The sequence below is a fragment of the Lonchura striata genome, chromosome 1 (assembly GCF_046129695.1).
Source record: "Lonchura striata isolate bLonStr1 chromosome 1, bLonStr1.mat, whole genome shotgun sequence".
In the NCBI taxonomy this organism is placed as follows: domain Eukaryota; kingdom Metazoa; phylum Chordata; class Aves; order Passeriformes; family Estrildidae; genus Lonchura; species Lonchura striata.
Genome location: NC_134603.1, coordinates 26,555,913 through 26,577,131, shown reverse-complemented (window position 1 = coordinate 26,577,131; position 21,219 = coordinate 26,555,913). Strand labels below are relative to the sequence as shown.

At 34.3% G+C, this 21,219-nt stretch overlaps 1 protein-coding gene across 2 annotated transcripts in view; it reads right to left on the bottom strand.

Annotated features, from left to right (window-relative positions):
* Window positions 1-21,219, bottom strand: part of MMP16 (matrix metallopeptidase 16) — a 163,669-nt gene that overhangs the window by 67,542 nt on the left and 74,908 nt on the right. For both annotated transcript variants that reach the window (XM_021543180.2, XM_077782977.1), the window contains 2 exons: window positions 13,744-13,892; window positions 6,159-6,281 (listed from right to left, as the gene is read on the bottom strand). In XM_021543180.2, coding sequence (XP_021398855.1) covers window positions 6,159-6,281; window positions 13,744-13,892 — 272 coding nt within the window. The remainder of the gene's footprint in view (window positions 1-6,158; window positions 6,282-13,743; window positions 13,893-21,219) is intronic.

Below are 21,219 nucleotides of genomic sequence, written 5' to 3'. Positions count from 1 at the left end.
TTTTAAACTCTATTTATCTGTTTGTTTGATTTTTTTTTCATATTTAGGAATTTTAGTAATTGGTCAAAGTCCCACTTTGGTATTAAGTAAACAGAAGAAGAGTCTTCTGCTATTATATGTGAAATGAGAAAATGCATAAAAATGGATGGGGACTTTGTATTTGTGGTAAATCGAATAATTAATTAGTCTGAAAGGGTTTGACCCAAACGTTAAAACTTATCATTTCACCTTTTCTTGCTTTTCCAGCATATTGAATTAAATTTTAATCAGATTTCAAATGAGGAATTGATCCACTGGGCTAGTTTCACACTTGCAAGCTAGACTACCTTTGATAACAAATATTTTCCATGGGAAATTTGAAATAGCATTCTACATCTCCAGATTCTTTGGAAAGTAATTCTTTTTTTCAAAGCATACTTTCTGTATTTAAACCAGAGAGATTTCTGGCTTCCAAACCAACAATCTGGAGTGGGCAAGATTATACTGAAAAGTGTAGGTTGAAAGAGATTAAATAAATCAGCAGCTATTCCTATACAAGAGCATTTACAGAAAACAACTGTCCACTTTTAATATGTTAAACAAATTCCAGGTTCACTCCTAAAAGAGCAACACAACACTGAAATAGTCTTTCTGGGAACTTGCTTAAAATAATTCACCAGTGCAGAGATATCTGAAACCCAAGTTATGTTACATTTCTTTCATGTTGTTTATCATACAATCTCCAAGGGTGAAGTACAGTAAAATCAATCCATAAAGACAGTCTGTCAATTACCAGAGATACTAGGATTCATCTTTCATCTTTTAAAAGTCTTCTGTTAAGACCTATGATTGCAATAGTAAATAAAGTCTCATATGAACCCTTTCTATTACATTTAGAGCTACATCTTAAATCCAGCAATCACCTGAAACAGTGGTAACTCTCACAAGAGTAAAAAAAAAAAAAAAAAAAAAAACAATTTGGTCATCTTACACTCAACATGTCCAGATAATGGAACTTAAATAGAAGTAAGTGTAGGACATGACTACTCAGAACCACCCTTATTGCAAGGTGAAAGCATAGCAAGAAGAAACCCTCCTTAATAAAAATCCATCTTTTTTCGAAGTATTACTTTCCTAGGCTCAATGTCTAGTGATCATTTTACAGCAAAGTTCAAATGAGAGAAAAGTCCAAAGCTGACATTGACCAGACTGGCAGTTGAACTTATAAAGAGGTTGAAGATACTGTAATTACGAAACAAAAGGCAATTTATTAGATGAAACATTTATTTTCATGTGATTTTTTTATGAACTAAAAAATTGAGTGATACTTTTTATAAATTTTGAGAGCTGTTATTTTTAGACAACCATAGCCATGCATCAATTGATTATGCTTTTTTTGGTTATTATTGCTGGTTTTGTATGATTTTCAATCTGATAGTTGCTTCAAGAATTATAACTTTAAAATACATGTCTTCCACAAGAACAATTAGATTTTATCACTGATATACACTTTTCACATTCATGTACTATTTCTACAGCTGCCTGAGGAGTCCTGTTTTGACAGTGTTAATCTAGAATCCTAAGTCCTATTGATTTCAGAAAATCTTTGGGTTTTCCTTCCCTTCCCACTCCTTTCCCAGAATATCCTAAAAGAAAAATTTTATGTGTTTCACTGACATATTTTTGGCCGCATCAGCTTCAGGAGCCTTGCAAGATTGTCAGGATATACCTCACTTACTGTGTAAAATCAGTAATCTGAAATTTAAATAGATGAAAGAGCAGGAATTTCAACTGAGTAGGTAAAAAGATATAGTCAATATTCTGCTTGAAGTAAGCTAGTTAAGATCTATGCTGATATGAAACTGTTAAAATAAAATGAATTTTTACATATATTAAATTTGAATAAGTCGTTGACACAACCTTTTTATTGTTATTGATGGAAATCAAAACTAAACTGAACCAAAACTTTGTGGTTTGTTGTTTTTGTGGTTTTTTGGAGTGGTGGGGTTTTTGTCATTTCATTGGTTGGTTTTTAATCACACTATAACTTTTTTTGAAAGTAATAAATTACCTCTGGCCAAAAACATATTTCACTTTGCACCATAATCTCTCTACAAATTGGTTTCTATGAAGTTGCTTCACTAATCTCTCACTCATGTGAGGTTTTTTAGCTTCAACTTTTTTCCAGTTTCAGTTTACTGACTCTTTGTAGCTACAGACTAAGAGTGCTATCTTGGCTCATATAGCTCTTGCTCGTGTTGATTAAACCTAAACCAGAACTATTACTTTTGATTTTCTGCGGGTTTGATTTTCAACCTACTGCTGTGATGATTGAAAAAATTTATAATTATCTTGCTTCTTCATTTTCATGGATAACATTCTCCTCAACATTCATTATAAGAAGATGAAATGTGAAAGGGATGAGATTTCCAAGACAAAAATCCAAGATTAGCAAAATATTTGACAGATAAATGTTTTTATAGGAAAGCTATTTTAAGAGATCTGATGTCATAATATACTACTAGGTAATCTAAAATCAATAAATTGCAACATAAACATGGAATGTGTTCTAAATATTACTTTGTATTAATACATTCAAAAATTTTTTTTGCTACTGTGAATCAACAGTATTTTCGAAGTTCTTTCTTAATACAGTATTTCCTTACTTTTTAGGGTGGATTTCAAATATCCAAGAAAAAGATCTCTCTCCATATTCTACACAATAAGGACCATTCAGACTATAGAAATTGCATAGTCTATTGCTAACAAGCCAGATAAGACTTTCCATTGCATACTGAAGCTCCCTGGATTCATTCATTTATCTGAACAACATAAAGTTAGACCTGTGCAAATCTTTCATCTTCTTTCGTAAATGAAATCTAGGATATATCTAACTTGTAAAAGGAAAATGACAATTATCTGGGCCTTGCCCCACTGTCCACAGAAGTCAAGAAAAAGATGAAATTATTTACAGTGGGCTCAGGATGAAGCTATTTACTATCTACAGCTAAGTTTCCTGCACCAAATAAATTATTATATATTTCTGATTGATTGAATTTGGTTTTTTTTCATTACTTAAGCAAGAAAAATAAATCATAATAGTTTTTCAATTATTATTTTATTTTAAATCATTACAAGTTCTAAGTCATGGTTATAAATCAAGGCAAATATTTTAATTTTACAGAACATTTTCCAATTTTACTTGCAAAAGTATTTTTGCAGATAAAATAATCTGGGCAATTGAGAAATTACTGACTGCTGGAGTTCAGATTATGAAGAGTATGCACAGAATTCTAATGAGGAGGGCTTCATATTCAATGATTGTCTAAAATGGACACATAAATACTTCTATTTTTACAAAACTGATAACTTTATTGATTCACATTGTTGCTCCTTCTTTAAAGTACTGGATTATTTACTTTCCTAGCAAAAGAGAAGGTGATTATATTTTTGAGAATCATATATGCCTTCATAAATACCCCCTCAACATTTTTTAAAAAATTTTAATTCTTAAAAATCCGTTTGTAGCTTTCTTAAATTTCTTCTCTGATTCTATACAATATTCAGAGATTGTTGTGTCAGCCTAAATTAATAAGGAAATATGAAGACTGTATCATTAAGATCTCTGTAGCATTTTCTGTAAAGGGGTTGTAATTCTTGTGCACTCTAGATGTTCTCTTTCACCCCTACACTCTTCTGTCTGGTAAACATTTCAAATACTTACTTTCTGTTTCTCTCTTTGTAAAAGGCATGTTAGTCTATAACCTATGTACTAATAATATTCACAAGATTTATCAGCATGAACTATACCAGGCAGAATTTAATCATAAACAGAAATTCTAACAAACATCACACATCAGTTCAAATGAGAAGAAAGCTGCATTCCCTGAGGGAGAGCAAGCATAATTAATGGACCACATTGCACATTCCATGCTGATATTCCCAGTGCTGGAAATCCGTATTTTGGTTCTGTCTGTAAACACATTGCATTTAAGAATAAATATCACCTAAATCCAAAATTTAATATGTTGCCAAAAGAACATAATAAATTTTCAAAATATATTATGGGGAAAAATATATTATCAATGTAACTTCTAATTATAATTGTAGTTTTAAGTCACTTCTTTGAAACTTCATCTTGAAATTTTGCAGAACTTTTTCAGGTGGAAAAATTACACATTGAAAATATGGAAAAGTTCCAGGGGTTGGGAGATTGCTTTTGGGAGTATTTGTTATGAGGTTTTGATTTTGGTTTCCAAAAAACTGTAAGCTGCAGCATGCACTGAAATGAAGGAGAAATTGCTCTTTCTGTGGAGGAATTGGTAAACTGGTTTAGCAAGCACACTTCAGACTGCAAAGTTCAACTGGCCAGGAAAGCACAGAATGCAGCTGGAAACCTGCAGGTAATAAAGAGACTGAGGGGTGGCACAGAGAAAAATGGAACAGACAAATGATATTAGAGATATTATTAAAATTTTAGGAAACAAAGCAGGTTCAAATGTCATTCATTTAACATATTATAAGCCTGTAAGCAGGGAATTGGTGCAAAGCGTGAAAATAATCTTAGTTTTTTGTTTTGTTTTTTTTTTTTTTTTGGTCTTTATTTGCTTTGGGTTATTTTTGAATTCAAAAAGATAATATAACATCCTTTTTTTATTCTAATCAAATCTAGGGTTTCTATTTTAAGTGTCTTTGTACTGTAATTCACTGCAAAAAATATTACAGACTTATTCACTTCAAAGCTCCGACTGGAGGTCTTGTCAAAGTGAGAGAGAGAACATTTTCGAACACGGAAGGTAGGAGATAAGGAACTGCTATAAATTCTTCAAAGTGAGAAAGATTACTAGATAGTTGTCACTTAGTTTAATACTGGACACCTTCATTTGTTATTTGGATTAATGCCTTGGGTTATAGTCCAGAAGATATAAAACTGGTAGGATTTAGACTGTTGTAAAAAATCCTGTAATTTTTTATAATAGGGAATCAGACTGTACAAATCATAGTGGTAGGAAACCACACATGAGTAGTAGATGACTACTCATACCTTCTGTGTCCATGTACTGTGTTTAAATTCTAAAATGCAAATAGATGTAAAGTGCTGTAGGTGGGCATTTTTATTCTAACCAACTATAAATTACATTTACATTAACAATAAAGGACTTCAACCAATGCAAGATACCAACCCCAAGTCAGTCAGCTGTCTATTGTTTGGTGTTATATCAGAATGTAATGTCTTAAACTAGAATTGTCTAATTCAGTTATAAACCACACTAGTGACATAGGGTTTCTAATGAAACTATATCTTCACCAGGGTTTGAGGAACAGTCTATATGCCAATTAGGGCTTATGAACTTTAAGTTTAATACTTGTATGAGCTCATGAGTAATGGCACCAGTTAATGAATTTGAAAACTATATTATTCCTCAGAACTTATCCCTGTTAGATATTACAGGAATCCATGATGAGGCTGTGTAAACTTTCCAACAGTTTGTACTGGAATCCTTGGTTTGCTGACAGATTATGGATTTTATATTATATACATGATGACACTTTCTCTAGTTGACAGATCTCTAGTGAGTACATCATGAAAGTTTCCATCTAACTTTCCCTTCAAGGACTCAGTTTTGACAGCAGGCACACTGTGCTACTACATGCCAAAGTCAGGAGTACAGGAGTACTGCCCTGCACACACTCCTATACCCATCATCAACTAGACTGGAAATGGTTGGGTCAGTAACTCATCAAATTATAATCAAATAAATTTGTACTTAGAACAGACCCATATGCACCTACATTTTTCAGAGACTGACTCCTTTCAATACCCTATTTTACCCATTTTAATTAGAAATCTGAGTTTCATTACAGCACTACTATTCCCTGAGAAGTTGCCAAGAAAGTTGAAAGGTAACCTTAAGGAAATACTGGATGTTAAATTGATGCTGTAAGCTTCTGAGAACTTACTGGCTTCTAAATACATGCAATTTTAATTCAAGAAAACAACTTGTCTCTTATGCAGCACATACGTACTTATAGGAGGTATCAAATGTAGCACTTTTGTATCATACAGTAATAATAAATTTCTCAAAGGATTGAAAAACATTCAGGAATTTATATTTACTTTAAATGAAAAGTCATCACTACTAGTGACATTTGTGTACCTATAGGAATATCTTTGGTACCTGTAAGTGATATGTTTGTGTTGCCATTTCTGTCCTGTTAATGCGTAACGTTTCCGACGAATGTTAAATTTGGAGCTACCTCTTGTTTGGTCAGGCACACCACAACGAGGTTTCTTCATCCAGCTGCAAGAAACAGCACCACACAGTTAAAGCAACAACGAACAAAAATCATAACCACTGCATCCCTGATAAAAAATACACAATTATCTGTATATATAATTTTATAGAACATATAAACTAATAAATACAACAGACTGTTGGCGTTCTTTTAATTCAAGATACTGAAATTGATACTATCAAGTATCAAAAAGGGTACTATCTTGCTCTTTTTCCGCACAATGAGAAGTATCTCATTGCAACTGTAAGCTTCTAAGGGAGATATTTAACTCAGGAATTATTGCCTAAAAGTATTTAAAGTTCTGCACAAAATCCAGCTGAAAAATCTAAATCACATACAATAAAAATGATCTTTACAGCAGCACTAGATTTCCCAGAGAAGGGTTGTATTTCTACAGTGCTCTGCAATATTTCATTGTTTTTCAGTATTTAAAAAAATTTAAATTTGCCAGCATTCAAAACATATTATAATTAAGATGATATCTAATTCAAAATTATATTTTCCACAGCAATATCCTTGAACTGTTTCTCACTTGTAGTGTTAGGCACTATTTAGTTCAAATAAAACACAGCTGAAATTATTTTATATGAGTTGAATGGCTGCAGGAAGATTTACCAACAGGAAGAGACTAAGATAAAGTCTTTTACTGCATAAGTAAAAGAAAAATCTCCTCTGTTACTTTCTCCAGTTCATTGGACTATATTTGTATCATGCCAAAAAATTATTTATGTAAAATCTATAGTTTTTCAATGGCATTTACCGGAAGAGTAGTCATATCCTATATTCAGACTTTCATGGATGAATTTCTGAGCACTAAACTGGCATTGTTTTGCAAATAAATGTACACACAGCAGCTATATATATGTGTGATTGGATGACAGAAAAGTAATTTGAAATGTCATGTCAGAAAGTAGATTCCCTTTAAAAAATGCACAGATAATAGAAAACCTCCAAATAAGCAAACAGTCAATCATCAGCCTCACATATTTTGATAAATGTGTATGAAGTGGTTTAAAAGTACAGTTATACTTGTAACACTTCATATATGCAGTAGCTATGGGTATATAGCAAATTGATTTTCAAAGGCACAAGTAGGTATTAAGCTCTCCAGCCTGTGGGAAAGTACAAAATTTTCTGGATCATACCAAGATGGCACTGGTAAGAGCTTGCAAAATATCTGACGTGAGATAAATCTGTTGAGTAGTGCAGGTCAGGAGCTAAAAACTAAAAACTAAAACTTTAACTACCTTAATTGAAGATATCAGGTTCACAATCACGTTTCAAATAACATAGAATGGTTTGTTCTAATTTCTAGTCAGAATATTTACATATAGCCCATAAAACAGCTGATGTGCCAGGAAAATATGTTGCTTCCCTAGTGCCTGCAAAGACCATACTGCAAAAAATCTCAAAACCCTTACCCCACCAGCATTTGCTGAAACACACTGCAACTTTATTTCAGGTTCCTCTGTTTTTTTGAAATAAAATAACAATGCAACGAAGTAGACAGTAAGGATTTTTGGGATGAAATATTACTGAAAAGTTTAATTTGCTCTAATAATGAAACAAAATGAAGGACAGATGTAGACCTCTGTTACAGACCAAAAGGCAGTAATATTATTCTTAGTAAAATAATATATTTACATTTCATGTGATTAAAATTGGCTCAGACCTTCAAAAAGTTTTAGACACATTATCAGTAATATTTTTTAATAAGGATATATAAAAAGTATGTTGTTGAAACTTCACACACACATTGCAGAAAAAGATGTAAACATATTGGTGTTGCCACCTTAAGGTGATATCCCTACATCAAGAGCAAGAAGCAAGGAATAAAGTAAAACCAAATAATAATTATATTTTGTTAGAAACACTGAAGGAAGATATTGTAAAAATATATAATATATCACTCATAGTTCTATCATTTCAAGGGGAATGACTTAAAAGCCATTGAATGAACCTTTCTCCTCTCCAAAAAGTTTACATTATTTAGCTTAATTGATTTGAGACCTATTTTAATAACAGGGTTTGCTCACTGGCAAGAGTAAATAATAATAATAAGAGTAAATAATCCAAGTTCTGAATTTAAAAATTAATCTTCAATGCTATTGAAATAATTTCTCAAGTCAAAAGATTCAATAATCTTACAGAAAATCTTGTTAATTTAAAATTTTTTTCACACTTTAGAACTAATACTGAAAGTCAAGAACAGTAGGTAATGTGGATCCAAAAGTCAACATTGTATTACCTTACTAGAACTACTGACAATCCTTTTTTAACAAAACAAACTGCAGCCCAAAATAACATGTTATGAAATTCAAGCAGTCACAATTTGTTCTCGCATTGATTTTGAAGTAGGATGTACCTACCAAGGGTACATGCTTGTGCCCTTATTAGTTTGGACAGGGAGGGGATGTTCCAAGCTGTCATGCTGTCTGGACCACTAATGTTCTTACTATTGTTAAATGAGGTCTGGGAATGTAGTTCACACAACATAAATCCAAATATAAATCAAAGTCATTGCATGGGTGGTTCAGTATCTTTTGGGAAATTATCTTCATGTAAAATTTAAGGAAAGATTCAATTTACAGCCGAAGATTTGGAACATCGCCAAATCTATCACCTAGATCTTAGCTGAGCTAAGTTTAGATGTCAAATTTTAAACAAACTAGTGCATGACTAGTATTGGAGTTCAGTACTTTTGAGCATAGAAATGAGGCAAAATGTTAACAACTTCAGACACATAAATTTTTCTTTGATTTCTATATTTTAATTTTTTTCAATAGTAATTGTTCTCACTCTCACTGGGAAGAAGACTTCTCTTAGTAATAATCATTAATGCTCATGACATTCCAGATACTTAGCACATAATATGTTCTTCCCTTGGGGGAATTGACAAATAAAACATTGATTTCTATGTTCTTCCAAATATAGATTCTTCTAACAAAATATCATCAAAGTCTTCCATATTCCTGATTATTTTTTGACATTTTTGAAATGTTTTGAAATACATTTCATTTTTAAAAGGTGCATACATGTAATGACTTTGGCTCTCTTTTATCACTTTGTTTTTGAACTTGTAGAAATCTTTTCTGCAGCAGCTCTTCAAAATTAATATTTTATAAGTACTCAATAAAGAGGCTTAATTGTGACTAATGTTCTCTATCTGTACACTATGTCATATCATATTCCTCTTCTATCTCCATTAGTTTGAATCTTGAGGAGCTATATATGTCAGGAAAATTTAAGTATTTTAGACTCACAGTAAATCTAGAAAGATCAAAAGAAAAATATTCAGCAAAACTGTGATGCTCTTCCAGTAGAGAGATGAAACTAAACTATCTCAAGCCAGTTGCCTAACCGTGTTTTGTTCTTTGTTTTCTAGGAGGAAAAATCTCTTTCTGTCTCTTATTATTCTTAAGCCTTCAAGAAAAAAATTTACCCTCACAGGATCAAAACATTAAAAACCATACCTTTGGTTGAAGGCTCCAGCTGCTTTATCCCTTTATCAAAACGGACCTTTATCCCTTTATCAAAATTGCTCCTAAAGTTGCACAGTTGTTCTGTTGTTGTTGGTCTTTGGGGGTTATTTGGGACAGAGTTATCACAAAAAAGGAAACTAAAAGAGGAGGTTCAACTTGACTTACTGCAATTCAACTTAGTGGTTGGACAAACTATAGATGTCTATTTAAGAAAACTACTGAATTATACCCTTAAGATTCTAGTGAGGATAAATAGCTATATATTTCTTTCTTTGCTCACATAGCCTGTTATTACAGGACTTTATTGACACTTACTAAGTAATAGCAAACAGTCAAAGAGCAAGATGTATTTCAGCCCTGATGATGCCTTTTTTAAGATTTCTCATTGGATATTTGCTGGGGGTGCAGACCTTACATATACTTTTGTACAAAAAATTACTAATTTACTAAGAAAATAAACCTCTGGATCAATATCAGCAGCTCAGAATTTACTTTGTGACTGATAGTTAATAAAGAAACAGCAGAGAGCATAAACTTGGTTAGAAGCTCATCTAAGCATTGCAATAAGCATATTTGCCACTTATTTCTAAAGGATGACATTAGAATAAAATGAAGGTTTTATTATTATTGCCCAGATTTAGTCAGCATCCTGTACATGACCATTCCATCTGTATATTCAGAAGTTTGCAGTGTATGACTCAAAAGTGCAAAACAAGTCTTGGGAATAAACATGTATAGCAGTTTTAAGAAAAGACAACTACTCTTTTTTTTTTTGGGATGCAGAAGACCAGGAATGCCAACAGTGGTTCCAGTTTCAGAAATGTCTTTTGTCATGAAACATTGACTGTGTTTGGTAATAAATAAACAAAATACAGAAAATACTGTGGCACTCCATGCAAACATTAGTCATTATTTTCATTGGGTTAGCCATTGTCATGGTACTTGTATTCAGAACTTCTCTCACATTTTTACACCATTATAAGGATGTCTCTTCCTACCACCCACTCTTCCTTACCCCAGCAATAAGTGTGTATCATTCTTTCCAAGACACTTGAGAAAAAGAAATAGCAAAAACAAGTGAATGCTGAGTAGTAGGGAGAGCATGAATACTGTTCATATTTATGCATACCAAAATACTCATTGAGGGATTATCTTTTTTTCAGAGCAGCAAAATCCCTCCTGGAGACATTTGATGGTGCTGCTGCTGCAGGACATTATTTCTTTGTTAATACCCCCAAAGTTGGTTCCTATAAATTTGCTACTATAACTTTTTTAATTGTTTGTGCTTCTGAAGACAAAGAGGCACATCATAAGCTCTTCTCAAGATGTGTAGAAGCAGGAAAATCCTCTTGCATAAGATAAGAACATATTTTTGAGGTTCCTGCTTTATTTATTATTTGCAGCACCAGCCTTGTTAGTTATTATAGCATATTAATCCCAGACAAACAAATTACAAGCTGTCACATATTTCTGACCTAAAGAAAGACCTAAAGACCTATTTCTGTGTAGATGAAAGGGAAAATAATTTCAAAAATTTACAAAATAATGCCACAAATGAACAACTGAAAAATAATCTACCCTTTAGAATCTAATTATATCTCTCACGAATATTCTGTGATGTGAATTGATGGTACCTTGAGGCCAGAATTTATTGAAAAATCAGGTTTTTGTTGGTTTGTTTTTTTGACACCACTGTAAGTGTGACAAGCCTTTAATGCAACCCCAAATATCTAAGTAAATGCAGCATTCATCCAGCATGAGTTACATGTACCTTGTGAATTGCAATAGATTAATGTATCTTTCTCTGTGGAAGAAAATCATGCATCAAAAAATCTCGTAGACTCAATCTTCACCACTTTATATGATTAATATTTCGGATTGCTGCATAGATGGATTTCTTAATCTCTTAAATTTCAGAAATGTAGAAAATCTTGCTGGCCAAAATGCCAAATTAGCAACATTAACCATCTCCATTTGAGTTTAGACTTTTGGGTTTGTTTGTTTTTCTTTTTTTTTTTTTTTAATTCTCCAGCTGATACTCTAAATTGAGATGGCCTCTGCTTTCCCTTAGGTTACCCCTTTCTGTCTCTTCTGCGCTGCTGTGAACAGACTATATTACTTTTAGTGAAATATATTGTCTCTGATGAAGCTGCTGCTAACGTGTCTTCAAAAGGGTCCTAGTTACTGGCAGCACTCTCTCCTCAAAGATCAGTCACTGAAGCTGTATGAAGAGCACAGACTCTTCATCCTGCAGAGGACCATAAACACTTTTGAGCATGGCTCTCTCACAAGGCATTTACTGCTATTGCATTGCATGGTCTAAGGTCCTTTAAATTCCTAAACTGAGGGTTGTGTGATCAGCTCACCTCCCCTGAGGGCAACCACAAAATCTGCCTTGTTTTATTGCTTTTCAATGCAATAGAGTATGTCAGTGGAATAAAATGATTTTTCCAATCCTGCCAGCATTTTGTGTAGTCTCTTCCCTAAACTCTAAATGATAGAAAAATCATTAATGTCAGCTACTTTACCATAAAAGAATAACAAAAGATGACACATAAGGTTGGGTGTGGTAAGTGGGAAATGAAGGACGATTTTTCCCCCCACCAAATAAGAATTTTAGAGCAGTAAAAGGATATTCACTGAAGCAAATGTTGGATATTCAGTGACAGCACGATTGAGTTATTGCTTGCTTTTCAAGCAAAGTAACTTTTTCTGAAATCACAAGAAAATCTTTAGCACAATTCAACTGAATGAGAACAAGCACTTCAAATCAGAGAAGAACTTAAGTTTGAAAAGACCTCTACAATCATTGATTCCAACTATTATCATGGCACTGCCAAATCCCCCATAAAACCACGTCCCTAAGTGCCACATCTACACTTCCTTGGGCAGCCTGTTCCAATGCTTGACAACCCTTTAGGTGAAGAACTGTTTCCTAATTCCCATCTAAACCTCCCCTGGTGCAACTTGAGCCTTGTGCTGTCACTTATTACCAGGGAGAAGGGGCTGACCCCTGCCTGGCTACAACCACCTTTCAGGTAATTGTAGAGAGAGATAACGTCCCCCTGAGCCTCCTTATTTTATATTAAACAGCCAAAATTTCCACAGCTGCTCCTCACAGGACTTGTGCTCCAGACTCTTCACCAGCTACATTGCCCTTCTCTGGACATACTCCAGCACCTCAATGTCCTCCTTGCAGTGAAGGGCACAAAATGGAATGCAGGATTCCAGGAGTGGCCCCACCAATATGAAGTATAGGGGCATGATCACTGCCCTGCTCCTGCTGTCTTAATCCCAGATACATTCTCTTAATTATGTATTAATAGTCTTTGTTATTATATTTTTTGGGGCACAATTTAAAAATTTTGCATAGTATAGGGTTGTTTGAAAGTGTCCTTTAATAGCTCTGTTCTGCAGAGTTTCTCTGTGGTGTCCATTCGGTCACCAAAATCAGGCACTGAGAGACTAAAACAATTTCAGAATTGAAAAGGGCATGAAAAACTAATTCAGTTTTACTGCATGTTAAAATCATGACAGCTGTTTTTTTGTTACTAGAAACCACTAAACAAATGGGCCGGTGGATCCTGCCAAATTTAATAAATAAGAATAAATAAATTTACACTAAAGATTTTCCAGTAAAACAAGACTCCTTCAGCTGTAATACATTTCATGTATTCTTGCCAATTTAAAAAATGTTTTTTCCCTTCCACAATGATAACCCTTTGGCCCTTACTTTAGGTAACCCTGGGACATCTTGTTTACAATCCCTTGCCCAAAGGCAGATAGCAGTTAGGCAGGTGATGACCTGCTACCATGAAACAAAAAAGCTGAAGAAAATGAAAAGGCAAGGAAGAGAGAAACAATTTACCTCCCCATCTGAAGCTGCAACACTATTTGGATACTCCAGTTACACTGCTGCTTCCCAGCTCTATTTTACCCTGCTTGAAACAGAAAAGTCAAAAGCAGTTCAGTACTGGTTACTTACTCAATTGTGTTCCTGTCCACTTTTCCTGTCATATTAATGCCATAGAACTGCTGCATGGCAGCTATAGCTGATTGCATGGTTTCTGCAGAGCGCAACACCGACATTCGGGGGTCAGTTGGTGGAAGGTAGCCATACTTTTGTAACCATACCTGCAATGACAAGTGCAGTGGCTATTAAATAGAAATTAGAGGTAAATAAAATGCTCCCTAACGTTTAGTTGTATACTATACACAAAGAAGCTTCTAATTCACCAAGTATATGTTCTGTTAGTTTGGGTGCTTGGGTTTTTTATTTGTTTTAGCTGCAGATTAGAAATTCTTTGGGAATTTTATTTCACCTTCTTTATTAAAGATTTTGTTGTTGTAAGACAGAGTTTTCTACCCAGAAGCCATCTCTCTTCATTATCTGAAACTGCCTGCTTCAATTATTTATTTAATGTATTTATTTATTTATTTGAAGCTACAACTTAAGCACCTTACCCTGTCTCTAGGCACTTTAAGTAGAGTTTTAAGCAGACAAGATATAAATCTACAATATATGCCACATTCAATTGACTGCCCACAGGGCACATAATAATATTCACCATCTACAATAATAAATCCACAATAGCTCACACATTTACACTAAATTGTTATTGTCTCTCGAAGAGCATGAAAGAGAGGGTAGGGAGACATTCAGCTTTCTGAGAAGAATATCAAAATCACATCCTTATAGGCAAAGCAGCTGTCCAGGACATAGTGAAGTAGCAGAGTCTGCCTTCACTTAGAGAAAATTCTCTCAGAAGAGGAACTGTTTTTTTAAATCAAGATGACAACTGCTTATGCTCTCAATTGTGTAGAAGTGTCAGGTCCAAATTACTGAAAGCTTTATGCATTAAAGCCACTATCTTAAGAACCCTTGGACAAGCCCTCAGAAACATGCTGTCCTCTTGAGGCAACATTTCATAAACAAGTAGCTGCAGTTATCATGTTTCTATGCATTCTCAAAATCAAGATTATAAAGAAAACAGTAAAAAACTTTTGAGGAAGTGAGGGCACTGACACAGCTTTAAAAATGTCTTTTCATTTGAGGGTTGGAAGTACTCACTAGAATGAAAGGTACATATATTGCCAATCTACAAGACACTCAGTTAAAACGGATTGCTGCAATTTCACTCCCCCCAGTAACAAAATATTTGTGACCCTATTAATCTGATCTTCTGTTCATTAACAAAAAAAAAAAAAAAAAAAAGAAATTGATTCAGCTACCTCTTTCAAACATATCACTTCACAATTCACAGATTCTGAATTATTTCATTAATGAATGATATCCACCCACCACACCTTATAGTGTTTTGTGGGCTCTCTCTGCCTCATACAACACTTCTGGGTTTTTACCTGTTTGTGTTTACACTGTTTATATGCAGCCTAACACCAGCTTATGGATCTATTTTCAGTTTTAAATTTATCTTTCTCAGTCCACCATTTCAGTTTTGCAACAGGTTAACCATGGTTGTGATCCACTCCCCCTTTATGAACACAGTGAAGATGATCACCTCAAATTAACTCATTATTAAGGTTCACTTTACTAACACTGAATGTGCTTTATAGGTGAACATTGGCTCAGAGTAAGTAAAAGATCAAACTGGAATTAAAGATTGTGGAAATCTTCAGTTATGAGTTCAGATATTTCTAATTTAAATATATTTATCTTAAACACACATTTACCTGTGCAGCTCACACACAAACTCAACAACCACAAAATCACAAAATCACACAATACTTTGAGTTGGAAGGGACCCACAAGGATCACTGAATCAAACTCTTAAGTGAATGGCCCACAGGGATCAAGCCCACAACCTGTTTGTGAGCTCCACACAACAGGGAAATACAACAGGACAGGGAGGTATAGACAGGATTAAGACCCAGACTAAAGTCTTTCACCTTCACACTATCTCTACATACAGGAACCATTCAGAAAAAGAAAATGTTGTTTAATAAATGGCAAAACATTTTTATTTACAATATAAGTGAATTGCTACAATCAGTACCTACATACAACTTTACATATTCATACCTTCTTGTACTTTGCAGTTTTAAGGGAGAGCTTGTGTACATTAAGTGTGTGCAAGATTTGGGTAAGTACAGAAATAACTGTTTATGTACCACTTTGCAGATGAAGCCTGTTCTTCCCTACATTATTGGAAGATAGCTCTGAAAGGCCAGACAGCCTGAATGTTGGCAAAAGCAATGTACTAAGTGGAAACAAGACCACAGAGCTAATAAATAAATAAGTTTGACACAGAATGGGTTGACTTCAGCGTAGTATGCAGAATCTCTTTGCATTAATGTTTACAATGAGAACATTTAAGTATGGAGTTATTTTCATATTCATATTCTCAAGTCAGTGATATCAAAACAAATAGTAAGGGAAGAAAAACAGTTCTGAGTAGCATATCACGGTTATGTAAAATGGTGCCACCTTCTCAGCAAGAATTTGGTATGCAGATACAGACTAGGGATTTTTATGAAGCTCTCAGGTGCTAAGGGCAGAAAAAAATTGCTTGGTAAGCTTGGGAGGTCACCTATCACCATGCAAAACCACCCTCACTGCAGCATAACTGAGGAAGTCAGAAGTATGGGATTGCAAGAAAGAAAACATGCCAGAAGTTAAACATTCAGATATCTCAATTAGAAAAGCTGTTAATATAGAGATAGAAAAAAATATCTTGGGGACTACTGCTCATGGAAGAAGTGGGGCAGGGAGAACAAACTGGAATCTAGGAGAGTGCCACTGCAGAGACACTTGGCAGAAAAGGAAAAGAGGGTTGGCTTAGAAACAGCAGGAGAGGACAGTATAGCCTTTCTCTATCTAAAAAGTCTTACATGCGAGGTAAGTACAGGATGCCTGAAAGCCACCCCCAATCATTGAACAAAGAAAGGAGACCACCTGGGTCTTCCCTCAGACTTCAAAATAGACTAGAAGTCACAGCCAACATACTGGAAAGTCAGATGACACTCTGAAAGTAAGTTTCTTTTTGAAAATTCAGACAAATTGACCTCCAGGCTGGTGAATGTTTGAGAGCTAGTAGCATTTAGTGTTACAAACTTCTTTACTCTGTCCTTATGAGAAAGGATTATGAAACAAGAAAAAAGACAGAAAATCTGGTTCTGCAGTTTTCACATGAAGTATAGAAACTTTGGAAGGACCTTGGCTCAGACTACCAGATAACTGAAATATAATAAGTATAAATAAATACAGATTTTATTGTTCATAGCCCAAATGCTGTGAGCTATAGAGGAGAAGCTTAACTTTAAGCCCAGATAATATATAGGTAGGCAAAACAACAAAAAGGAAAAGAAACAGTATGAGAAGGAGAATGAAAGGAACAAAAATTCTCTTGGTCTTGTACTTTTGAGGCAAGCTATAAAAGAAATTATACACAGAAAAATTTTTCCCTCCCCTCTCCTGAAATTAGTCAATGACAGTGTCTTGGCAAGCCTCATTCTGAGGAAATCATTGGTCTTGGAACAAAGAAATAGTAAAGTATATCCATCTAACATGCAGTTCCTTGGATGCCAATGGAACCCTTTGCACAGACCCCAAACAGGTGATAGGTTTCATTCCTTTATACAATTTAAGAAGATAAAATACTGCTACTTCAAGTCAAGTTTTTGGGCAGGACTTGTCCTGCTACAAAACAAGATCCATGGTATCTCTCGTGTAACAACAGAAAAACACTTCTGGAAGGCAACAGGTTCCACCATTTCCCTCTCTAGTAGGGTGCTGTGAGGTTTCCTTTAGATTTTAATCCTTCTTACTAGAATTTAAGCCTGTAACTTAAGCCTGTAACTTTTTATTTTACCTGCTACAGGTAAAGGAAATCAATTATTCATTTCCCCTCTGAAGCAGCCCTTCATGTATTTGAACTTGCTGATGTGAGTCATTCTTTCTACTATTTTAAAAATGAACTAAAGAAACCTCTTTTGCTTAATCATATTTCATTATCTCCATTAACTTCCAGAGAACCTGAAGCTAAAGTCTATCTTTACTAAGCATCTTCTTGCAGTAGATTTCTATGCTAAATCCCATTGCTGACCTATTAACGAACACTGGAGTTTAGCTTTACTGTTAGGAGTAATTCAGAAAAACACGGACACAAAATATTTCATTTTGGAAAGAAAATAAAAAAAAAACAGAAAAAACAAAAATAAAATTACCCTAAAAATATTTTTATTCCATAACAGAACTTCAAGGCTTATGTCCCATTCATCTAAACATTTTAAAATTTTAAACCCATGTTTCACACATTTTTCCCACCAGAAAATTTTCTTCAGCCTAATTCCACCTTCTGTTTTCATAATCATAAAGGAAATGAGAAACAGAATCCATGGGTGATGAAATCTGTAGACATGACAGGAATTTGTTGAGGACCCAACATTTCTGCAGGCATCCATGGAACCTGTAAGTGCTCAGCACATGAGCTGTATTACCTTCCAGATTTTGGATGTCATTGATTACATACCTAGGGTTTGGGGTTTTTCAATGACATGATGAAAAAGTCTTTTCATTTTAGTTTGTAACTTATGCTATGCTATGTGGATCATCTGGCTATGGAACAGATAGAACTTTTTCCCATGGCTGGTTTTTTTTCACCTCTAAAGAATAAAGAATGGGCTAACAAAGTGTATTAAACATACCAAGGAATCTTAATCATTCAGATTTTGCTAGTTTAGGAAGAAAGACTGATCTTAAAACAGTATGTTAACACCAAACTCTAATTAAGAACAAGGAAAACTGATGTATTATCATTAAAGATGAAACAAGAATATTATTAAGATAATCAGAGTTTCAGAGACATTACTGATTTCTAAGATAGAAGAAAACTTAGCAGCAAATTATTAATGTTTCTGAATGACAGTATAAGCTACAATACAATTATGTCCTATGAACCCGAAGGCTTAGTAAATCAGTCTAATAAAGTACGAATAAAAACAAATCCACAAATATCTTCAGTAGAGCAGCTACATATAATTATTATTCATATATTCCTATTCCTCTTTTAGATTTTATCTGCAAGCAGAATTCCTATCTGCACTGAGTAAAACTGTGATATTTCATAATTTCAAAATATTTTGACTTCTGTTTTTTAATACACTTTCACACTATAAGTGAAATGATTTTAAGTGCCTGAGTAATTCAGGAGATTTGTATTTTCAAAAAGCACACATTTATGCTTGCAACTTACAGAGATCACCACAGGATTTAGTAGTTCAAGTGCTGATGTAATTGTGAACAGGATTGAAGGCTTTAACTATAGTAAGGATAAATAAGCTAGCTCTAGAATTAGTATCCATATGACCAAATTATTTCTTAATTTAGGTCAAATAATCATAGCTAATGGTGTGGTTTAATTACAGACCTACCTATTGCAGCAAATACAGACTTTTCAGTGACAATTTGATAGACAGATAGCCAGAAATAAACCCAGGTGTTTACACAGAGCATTACATGAAATCTTCTGATGTCTTTCCTTCCTTTTGCCTCCAGTGCCAGCAGTTCCTCATCAGTGGCGTTTTTTCTTCTTAACAGAATGCTCTGATGTGAATGGGTATATGATGCATGTAAGAAAAATACTTCCAAGAAAAAGCACACACATTTCAGGAGAGTCTACCTAGTCTATCACTAATGTCTACAGAATTAAAATAAGAATTATGATAGATAAAACAGAAGTCTAATGGTCATGACTGGTTTACTACCCATGGTTTTAAGTTGAGATAACTAATCCTTAACAACCAAAACCAGTTTGCATGTTCAGAGTACAGTGAGGTTCGCAAATATATCAATTTCTTGTAGATTGTATAGTAGTGTGGAAAAGATATTAAAATGAAGGAAGCATCTTCAGACCAAGAAATTATCTTTTTTATTGCTTTGAAAATGCCAGAAAGAAAAGGTCAAAATACAAACTTGCAAAATTTCGTTCTCCATCGACATAAACTAGAAAGTGACCAACCTATTTTCTTGTGAATTATTGTGAAATAATAATTCACAAGAAATAATTTACATGTGACACTGATACATTCTTAGACACTGGCACATTATTCTTAGACACAATAATCTTCACTAGGGATTTCAAAAATTAGCAAGGGACTTAATAATTCAGACAAGTCTGTGGGATGTCTAAGTTCCAGCTTGTACAACAGTAAATACTTAGATACAGTACTAGAAGTAGCAGAATTTACCTCAAAGTGGGTCACAGAAGAGAATAAATTTGGCTTCATTGGGTTCAGTGTTGCTGCAGCTAGTCAGTTCAAAATTAATTGAGGCACCTCCACTGTTCTATTTTGTATCTGCCTATTGATTTTTCTGTGTTCTAGCTACAAAATAGATGTGAAACTGAATAATCTCACCATATTAGTCTCCAACAGTACAAAACTAGATTTATTAACACATGATACTGTATGTCAGCAGAGAGGTGAAAATCTGGAATTTCTCCACTCACATGTATGGTGACACAGATAATTTTAAAAGGGTACTCCTCAGTGAGATGCACCTCAAGAATGAAGGCTGCAGCCTAAAGCCAGAAGCTCTGCATTGTAAGTGACTTTGATTCAAACTTGACATCCAAGGAGTGACAAAAGTAAAAAGGTAAAATGTATTTAAAACTGAGTTCTGAATTCCTCTCATTTGTAATTCAAGTTAATTTAAATATTCTAAATAATTTCCTTTATTTTCCCACACTTACACATGGGAAAAGCAATGTAGCTTGAGAACAGCAGAAGTGGGAGCTGTAAAAGGGCTGTTGGGAGCACCAGGCCAGAGCCATTTACAGATCCCAGGCAGATGGGAATGTATCAGTAAGCAGCAGATGTAGGGTCTACATAAAGCACTGTCCTTCAGCAACTGAAATATGCCTGGAACAGAGATTAGACACTACTCAGCTCCAAAGGCAGAAACTACATTGTTTATTCACTATTTCTACTGTCTGTGTGGAGAGTGGGTTAGTGGCATAACAATCTGACACAAATCCCTGGCCTGGAAAGAAACTCTTGATCATTTCCTCAAACATATTTATAACTGACTTCAGAATGTGGACCTTATTCATTAGTTGCTCAGGGAAATTTTCTTCAATCACTAACAAAAATCTCTAGCAAAGTCTGGCAGAGGCCCAGACCAGTGGAAATATTTCTGCAAATAAAACTTCTAGTAGATGTAAATACTCAATCATACAGCTCATGTTAAAGGACTCTGTCTCTGCTTCTTACTAGAATTTTTATAGCTTTTAGAAAAATATTAAGTGCTCTGCAGGGATAAGAATGCTGTACTGAATATTCTAACTGAATTTGTCCTAACTGGTCCCAAAAAGAGAAAAAAAATAAACTTATCAGGCCATGAGGATGAATAAGGGACTAGAACATCACTCCTATGAAGAAAGACTGAGGAAACTGTGGCTTTTCAGCTTAGAGAAGAAAAGGCTCCAGGGGAATCTTACCTATG